Source organism: Bufo gargarizans, chromosome 6, assembly GCF_014858855.1.
Source record: "Bufo gargarizans isolate SCDJY-AF-19 chromosome 6, ASM1485885v1, whole genome shotgun sequence".
Lineage (NCBI taxonomy): Eukaryota > Metazoa > Chordata > Amphibia > Anura > Bufonidae > Bufo > Bufo gargarizans.
The window spans coordinates 376217661-376227070 of NC_058085.1; the positions used below are offsets into that span (position 1 = coordinate 376217661).

At 42.2% G+C, this 9410-nt stretch overlaps 1 protein-coding gene across 1 annotated transcript in view; it reads left to right on the forward strand.

Moving 5' to 3' along the window:
- Positions 1-7010, forward strand: part of EMX2 (empty spiracles homeobox 2) — a 72431-nt gene extending 65421 nt beyond the window's left edge. The window contains exon 3 of the mRNA XM_044298053.1: positions 6604-7010. Coding sequence (XP_044153988.1) covers positions 6604-6771 — 168 coding nt within the window. The 3' untranslated portion in view covers positions 6772-7010. The remainder of the gene's footprint in view (positions 1-6603) is intronic.
- Positions 7011-9410: the final 2400 nt, after the last annotated feature.

Below are 9410 nucleotides of genomic sequence, written 5' to 3' on the forward strand. Positions count from 1 at the left end.
AGTAAGTTTACAGAAGGTGCAGTGAGTGTATATGAGTTGCAGTAAGTTTACAGAAGGTGCAGTGAGTGTATATGAGTTGCAGTAAGTTTACACAAGGTGCAGAGAGTGTATGAGGGTTGCAGTAAGTTTACACAAGGTGCAGTGAGTCTATGAGGGTTGCAGTAAGTTTACACAAGGTGCAGTGAGTATATAGGAGTTGCAGTAAGTTTACAGAAGGTGCAGTGAGTGTATGAGGGTTGCAGTAAGTTTACAGAAGGTGCAGTGAGTGTATATGAGTTGCAGTAAGTTTACAGAAGGTGCAGTGAGTGTATGAGGGTTGCAGTAAGTTTACAGAAGGTGCAGTGAGTGTATATGAGTTGCAGTAAGTTTACACAAGGTGCAGAGAGTGCATGGGAGTGAAAGAAAACATTTAACTCCTCCTGACATGTCTGTTTTATTAGCTACATGATTTCCTCATGCATTAACAATTCTGGAGCATCTATCTTTATGGCCCTATGTTGTGTCGTTCCTTTATTTTTTCTACTAGAAGTTATGAATGAATTGCTAGCAGTCTGCAGTAACAGTATAGAGGGGTAGTAACAAGTTGGGGGGGGGGGGGGTGCACCTGCACAGTTTGAAATTGGCAGGACTAATTGGATAGAGTGAGTCTGTGCAGGTGCACACCCCTAACTGGTTTCCACCCCTCTGTACCCTTACTACAGACTGCTAGCAATTAATTCATAACATCTAGCAGGGGTAATAAAAGAATGGTACAATTTAGACCATAAGAATAGATGCTCCAGAATTGTTATTACATGGGGAATGCACAAAGCTATTAAAACAAGCATGCCAGGAGAAGTGACAGGTCCTCTTTAAAGAAAGTTTACAAAGGTGCAATGAGTGTATGAGAGTTGCATTAATAGTATGAGGGTTCCAGTAAGTTTACAGAAGGTACATTGAGTATATGAGGGTTTCATTAACTTTACAGAAGGTGCAGTGAGTGTATGAGGGTTACAGTAAGTTTACAGAGGATGCAGTGAGTGTATGAGGGTTGCAGTAAGTTTACAGAAGGTGCAGTGAATGTAGGAGGGTTACAGTAAGTTTACAGAAGATGCAGTGAGTGTATGAGGGTTGCAGTAAGTTTACAGAAGGTGCAGTGAATGTAGGAGGGTTACAGTAAGTTTACAGAAGGTGCAGTGAGTTTGAGGGTTGAAGTAAGTATCTGAGAGTTGCAGTACATTTTTAAAAGATGCAGTGAGTGTATGAGAGTTACAGTAAATTTACAGAAAGTGCAGTGAGTGTATAAGAGTTGCAGTAAGTTTAAAGAAGGCGCAGTGAGTGTATGAGGGTTGCAGTAGGTTTAAAGAAAGTGCAGTGAATGTAGGAGGGTTACAGTAGGTTTATAGAAGGTGCAGTGAGTGTATGAGAGTTGTAGTAAGTTTATAGAAGATGCAGTGAGTCTATGAGAGTTGCAGTAAGTTTATAGAAGATGCTGTGAGTGTATGAGCGTTGAAGTAAATGTATAGACTGTGCAGTGAGTGTATGAGGGTTGCAGTACGTGTTTAAATGGTGCAGTGAGTGTATGAGGGTTTCATTAAGTTTACAGGAGATGCAGTTTGTATATAACGGTTTCAGTAGGTTTTACAGAAGGTGCAGTTAATGTAAGAGGGTTGCAGTCAGTTTACAGAAGGTGCAGTGAGTGTATGAGGGTTACAGTAGGTTTGCAGAAGGTGTAGTGAGTATATGAGGGTTGCAGTAAGTTTACAAAAGGTGTAGTGAGTGTATGAGGGTTGCAGTAGGTTTACAGAAGGTGCAGTGAGTGTATGAGGGTTGCCATAGGTTTACAGAAGGTGCAGTAAATGTATGAGGGTTGCAGTAAGTTTACAGAAGGTGCAGTGAGTGTATGAGGGTTGCCGTAGGTTTACAGAAGGTGCAGTAAATGTATGAGGGTTGCAGTAAGTTTACAGAAGGTGCAGTGAGTGTATGAGGATTGCAGTAAGTTTACAGAAGGTGCAGTAAATGTATGAGGGTTGCAGTAAGTTTACAGAAGGTGCAGTGAATGTATGAGGGTTGCAGTAAGTTTACAGAAGGTGCAGTGAGTGTATGAGGGTTGCATTAAGTTTACAGAAGGTGCAGTAAATGTATGAGGGTTGAAGTAAGTTTACAGAAGGTGCAGTGAGTGTATGAAGGTTGCAGTAAGTGTACAGAAGGTGCAGTGAGTGTATGAGAGTTGCAGTAAGTTTACAGAAGTTGCAGTGAGTGTATGAGAGTTGCAGTAAGTTTACAGAAGGTGCAGTGAGTGTATGAGTGTTGCAGTAAGTTTACAGAAGGTACAGTGAGTGTATGAGAGTTGCAGTAAGTTTACAGAAGGCGCAGTGAGTGTATGAAAGTTGCAGTAAGTTTACAGAAGTTGCAGTGAGTCTATGAGAGTTGCAGTAAGTTTACAGAAGGTGCAGTGAATGTATGAGGGTTGCAGTAAGTTTACAGAAGATGCACTGAATGTATGAAGGTTGCAGTAAGTTTACAGAAGTTGCAGTGAGTCTATGAGGGTTGCAGTAAGTTTACAGAAGTTGCAGTGAGTGTATGAGAGTTGCAGTAAGTTTACAGAAGGTGCAGTGAATGTATGAGAGTTGCAGTAAGTTTACAGAAGGTGCAGTGAGTGTATGAAGGTTGCAGTAAGTTTAAAGAAGGTGCAGTGAATGTATGAGGGTTGCAGTAAGTTTACAGAAGATGCACTGAATGTATGAAGGTTGCAGTAAGTTTACAGAAGTTGCAGTGAGTCTATGAGGGTTGCAGTAAGTTTACAGAAGGTGCAGTGAGTTTATGAGGGTTGCAGTAAGTTTACAGAAGGTGCAGTGAATGTATGAGGGTTGCAGTAAGTTTACAGAAGGTGCAGTGAGTGTATGAGGGTTGCAGTAAGTTTACAGAAGATGCACTGAATGTATAAGGGTTGCAGTAAGTTTACAGAAGATGCACTGAATGTATGAAGGTTGCAGTAAGTTTACAGAAGGTGCAGTGAGTGTATGAGAGTTGCAGTAAGTTTAAAGAAGGTGCAGTGAATGTATGAGGGTTGCAGTAAGTTTACAGAAGATGCACTGAATGTATGAAGGTTGCAGTAAGTTTACAGAAGTAGCAGTGAGTCTATGAGGGTTGCAGTAAGTTTACAGAAGGTGCAGTGAGTTTATGAGGGTTGCAGTAAGTTTACAGAAGGTGCAGTGAATGTATGAGGGTTGCAGTAAGTTTACAGAAGGTGCAGTGAGTGTATGAGGGTTGCAGTAAGTTTACAGAAGATGCACTGAATGTATAAGGGTTGCAGTAAGTTTACAGAAGATGCACTGAATGTATGAAGGTTGCAGTAAGTTTACAGAAGGTGCAGTGAGTCTATGAGGGTTGCAGTAAGTTTACAGAAGGTGCAGTGAATGTATGAGGGTTGCAGTAAGTTTACAGAAGGTGCAGTGAGTGTATGAAGGTTGCTGTAAGTTTACAGAAGTTGCAGTGAGTGTATGAGAGTTGCAATGAGTTTACAGAAGGTGCAGTGAGTGTATGAGAGTTGCAATGAGTTTACAGAAGGTGCAGTGAATGTATGAAGGTTGCAGTAAGTTTACAGAAGGTGCAGTGAGTCTATGAGGGTTGCAGTAAGTTTACAGAAGATGCACTGAATGTATGAGTGTTGCAGTAAGTTTACAGAAGTTGCAGTGAATGTATGAGGGTTGCAGTAAGTTTACAGAAGTTGCAGTGAATGTATGAGGGTTGCAGTAAGTTTGCAGAAGGTGCAGTGAGTGTATGAGGGTTGCAGTAAGTTTGCAGAAGGTGCAGTGAATGTATGAAGGTTGCAGTAAGTTTACAGAAGGTGCAGTGAGTGTATGAGGGTTGCAGTAAGTTTACAGAAGATGCACTGAATGTATGAGGGTTGCAGTAAGTTTACAGAAGTTGCAATGAATGTATGAGGGTTGCAATAAGTTTACAGAAGGTGCAGTGAGTGTATGAGGGTTGCAGTAAGTTTGCAGAAGGTGCAGTGAGTGTATGAGGGTTGCAGTAAGTTTACAGAAGGTGCAGTGAGTGTATGAAGGTTGCAGTAAGTTTACAGAAGCTGCAGTGAATGTATGAGGGTTGCAGTAAGTTTGCAGAAGGTGCAGTGAGTGTATGAGGGTTGCAGTAAGTTTACAGAAGCTGCAGTGAATGTATGAGGGTTGCAGTAAGTTTACAGAAGGTGCAGTGAGTGTATGAGGGTTGCAGTAAGTTTACAGAAGCTGCAGTGAGTGTATGAGGGTTGCAGTAAGTTTACAGAAGGTGCAGTGAGTGTATGAGGGTTGCAGTAAGTTTACAGAAGGTGCAGTGAGTGTATGAAGGTTGCAGTAAGTTTACAGAAGGTGCAGTTATGTAGCAGAGTTGTAGTGATTACTGCAGAGCGGTGTGAACGATATTTGGAGGCAGAGGGATGGCGCGTGTTGGGATCTGGCACTAATTTGATGCGGTTTCTCTAGATATTGGTGGTTATTAGGAGCGGGAGGTGTTGGCCGGAGAATTTGCACTTGTCACTAATCTAATAACTGTGTGACCGGGCAGGAGTGAGTGACGGACCAGTCTGCTTCTGTGTATCGTCCTGGCGTGACAGTGTTTGGAGGGCGACGGTAAGTGGCCCTCACTGGGTGTCCTTTAAGCATCTTCCAGAGAGGGGCCCGTCCGTTATCCAAGGAGTAAGGGCCCCAGAAGCGGAGATTTATTACCCTCTGAGTCCCGGAGCCGCCCACAAAACATAGATGGAGAGGAAGATGAGGGTCGCTGCTCGGATACAATGTATCTGAGGAGGGAGATCACCCGTCGTTACTACTACACCCAACAGGGAGGGAATCTGATATCCAGAGGAAAGACTGTAATAATGAGAGGAGGAGGAGACCGGATGATGCAAGTAATAAACTGACGCTTTCTAATTACTATAAAATAATCATAAATCCCAATAATAATAATGAGAGGAGGAGTCGGATCATCACTTCTATTAGTTGTCAGTTCCCTGTTGTTGGTTGACAATTGTTATAAGTTGTCAGGTTATTAGTTGTCTTATGCATTGGTCCAGCAGTGAGGAGGTATATAGGGGGCAGTATAGCAGTGAGGAGGTATATAGGGGGCAGTATAGCAGTGAGGAGGTATATAGGGGGCAGTATAGCACTGAGGAGGTATATAGGGGGCAGTATAGCAGTGAGGAGGTATATAGGGGGCAGTATAGCACTGAGGAGGTATATAGGGGGCAGTATAGCAGTGAGGCGGTATATAGGGGGCAGTATAGCAGTGAGGAGGTATATAGGGGGCAGTATAGCAGTGAGGAGGTATATAGGGGGCAGTATATCAGTGAGGAGGTATATAGGGGGCAGTATAGCAGTGAGGAGGTATATAGGGGCAGTATAGCAGTGAGGAGGTATATAGGGGCAGTATAGCAGTGAGGAGGTATATAGGGGGCAGTATAGCAGTGAGGAGGTATATAGGGGGCAGTATAACAGTGAGGGGGTATATAGGGGGCAGTATAGCACTGAGGAGGTATATAGGGGGCAGTATAGCAGTGAGGAGGTATATAGGGGGCAGTATAGCAGTGAGGAGGTATATAGGGGGCAGTATATCAGTGAGGAGGTATATAGGGGGCAGTATAGCAGTGAGGAGGTATATAGGGGGCAGTATAGCAGTGAGGAGGTATATAGGGGGCAGTATAGCAGTGAGGGGGTATATAGGGGGCAGTATAGCAGTGAGGAGGTATATAGGGGGCAGTATAGCAGTGAGGGGGTATATAGGGGGCAGTATAGCAGTGAGGGGGTATATAGGGGGCAGTATAGCAGTGATGGGGTATATAGGGGCAGTATAGCAGTGGGGGGGATATATAGGGGCAGTATAGCAGTGAGTGGGTATATAGGGTGCAGTATAGCAGTGATGGGGTATATAGGGGGCCGTATAGCAGTGGGGGGTATATAGGGTGCAGTATAGCAGTGAGGGGGTATATAGGGGGCAGTATAGCAGTGAGGAGGTATACAGGGGGCAGTATAGCAGTGAGGAGGTATATAGGGGGCAGTATAGCAGTGAGGAGGTATATAGGGGGCAGTATAGCAGTGAGGGGGTATATAGGGGGCAGTATAGCAGTGGGGGGGTATATAGGGTGCAGTATAGCAGTGAGGGGGTATATAGGGGGCAGTATAGCAGTGGGGGGGGTATATAGGGGCAGTATATCAGTGAGGGGGTATATAGGGGCAGTATAGCAGTGAGGAGGTATATAGGGGCAGTATAGCAGTGAGGAGGTATATAGGGGGCAGTATAGCAGTGAGGAGGTATATAGGGGGCAGTATAGCAGTGAGGAGGTATATAGGGGTAGTATAGCAGTGAGGAGGTATATAGGGGTAGTATAGCAGTGAGGGTATATATAGGGACAGTATAACAGTGAGGAGGTATATAGGGGGCAGTATAGCAGTGAGGAGGTATATAGGGGCAGTATAGCAGTGAGGGTATATATAGGGGCAGTATAGCAGTGAGGAGGTATATAGGGGGCATTACTGTGTCAGTCGGCTATGTATTAGGACTCCCCCAGAAAACGCAGGCTGCAGCAGGTGTGATGTGAGGCTTAATCCTGCGTTTTGTGTCTTGCAGGTAAAAGTTTGGTTCCAGAACCGGAGGACGAAGTTCAAGCGGCAGAAGCTGGAGGAGGAAGGCTCGGACTCTTCCCAGAAGAAGAAGGGCACCCACCACATCAACCGCTGGAGGATCGCCACAAAGCAGGCCAGCCCCGAGGAGATCGACGTCACATCGGACGATTAACATTGCGACATTCGGCACTTTTCTGAACACTTTTGTATACTGGCGCCGGTGATGGACAGGAGTGGCCCACGGGGCCCCCAGCCGGGCGGAGACGCTGGAGTATATGTGGATCCGCGGACCTGCTCCGCACACTGCTGCCGGAGGACGTGTAAATGGCGCAGAGGTGTCGCGGATTGTACAGACGTCTGTGTGTTGTGGTGACACTTCCGAGAAGTATGATGATGACCTGTCAATATTTTGTCAATAAAGAGTCATTATTACCCCGATGTGTGCGGCCTCCGAGTGTCGCAGCGCCTTGTCGCACCTGCCCGGGTGATGTCCGCGATAAAGGCGCTCATTTGTCTCTTCTTCCTACAAGAGCTCCCGGGCCTTTGTGAAAGTGCAAATCAGATGATGCGATTATCCGGCCGCGATCTGGGGGAGGGGCAGACTTGTCGCACAGGGGGCACTTTCGGCGCTGATAAAGCGGATTAGCTCGGAGGATTAGGGCTGATGCTAATGAGGGGGCCCCCACAGCTCCATTATCCGGGGCCCCTCTCTGCTCGCCGCTGATAATAGCGCCATGAGGCCGGCCTGCGACTTTCATGTCCCAGAGCAGATAAAGCGGCAGCTGCGGATCTCAGCTCAGCAGACAAGTGTCGCAGGCGGCACAGGGCGGCCCTGCACAGACACCGCTGCGACATTCGCCGGGTTCAGGCAGTTTCTTGCCTTGGCTTTAAACAGACGGAAAGCATTTTCTGCGACATTTGCATCTCAGAAGGAAAAAAAAAGTAAAAGCAAAAACCTTTATCACTGCTGATTAATAAAGAGAAGAAAGATTGAGACCTAAAACTGTATACAATATATACTGCCCTATAATACTGTATATACTGCCCTATAATACTGTATATACTGCCCTATAATAATGTATATACTGCCCTAAAATACTGTATATACTGCCCTATAATAATGTATATACTGCCCTATAATAATGTATATACTGCCCTATAATACTGTATATACTGCCCTATAATACAGTATATACTGCCCTATAATAATGTATTTACTTCCCTATACTAAAGTATATACTGCCCTATAATACTGTATATACTGCCCTAAAATAATGTATATACTGTATATACTGCCCTATAATACTGTATATACTGCCCTATAATAATGTATATACTTCCCTATACTAAAGTATATACTGTATATACTGCCCTATAATACTGTGTATACTGCCCTCTAATAATGTATATACTGTATATACTGCCCTATAATACTGTATATACTGCCCTATAATACTGCATATACTGCCCTATAATACAGTATATACTGCCCTATAATAATGTATTTACTTCCCTATACTAAAGTATATACTGCCCTATAATACTGTATATACTGCCCTAAAATAATGTATATACTGTATATACTGCCCTATAAAACTGTATATACTGCCCTATAATACTGTGTATACTGCCCCCTAATAATGTATATACTGTATATACTGCCCTATAATATATATACTGTATATACTGCCATATTATGTATATACTGCCCTATAATGTATATACTGTATATACTGCCCTATAATATTGTATATACTGCTCTATAATGTATATGCTGTGTATACTGCCCTATAATAATGTATATACTGTATATACTGCCATATAATGTATATACCGTATATACTGCCCTATAATAATGTATATACTGCTCTATAATGTATATACTGTATATACTGCCATATAATAATGTATATACTGCCCTATAATGTATATACCCCCCTATAATAATGTATACACTGCTCTATAATGTATATACTGTCCTATAATAATGTATATACTGTATATACTGCCCTATAACACTGTATATACTGCCCTTATAATGTATATAATGTATATACTTCCCTATAATGTATAAACTGCCCTATAATGTATATACTGCCCTATAATAATGTATATACTGTATATACTGCCCTTATAATGTATATAATGTATATACTTCCCTATAATGTATAAACTGCCCTATAATGTATATACTGCCCTATAATAATGTATATACTGTATATACTGCTCTATAATAATTTATATACGGTATATACTGCCATATAATAATGTATATACTATATATACTGCCTGATAATAATGTATATACTGTATATACTGCCCTACAATGTATATACTGCCCTATAATAATGTATATACTGCTCTATAATAATGTATATACTGTATATACTGCCCTATAATGTATATACTGTCCTATAATACTGTATATACTGCCCTATAATAATGTATATACTGTATATACTGCCTTTACAATGTATATAATGTATATACTTCCCTATAATGTATAAACTGCCCTATAATGTATATACTGCCCTATAATAATGTATATACTGTATATACTGCTCTATAATAATGTATATACGGTATATACTGCCATATAATAATGTATATACTATATATACTGCCTGATAATAATGTATATACTGTATATACTGCCCTACAATGTATATACTGCCCTATAATAATGTATATACTGTATATACTGCCATATAATAATGTATATACTGTATATACTGCCCTATAATGTATATACTGCCCTATAATAATGTATATACTGCTCTATAATAATGTATATACTGTATATACTGCCCT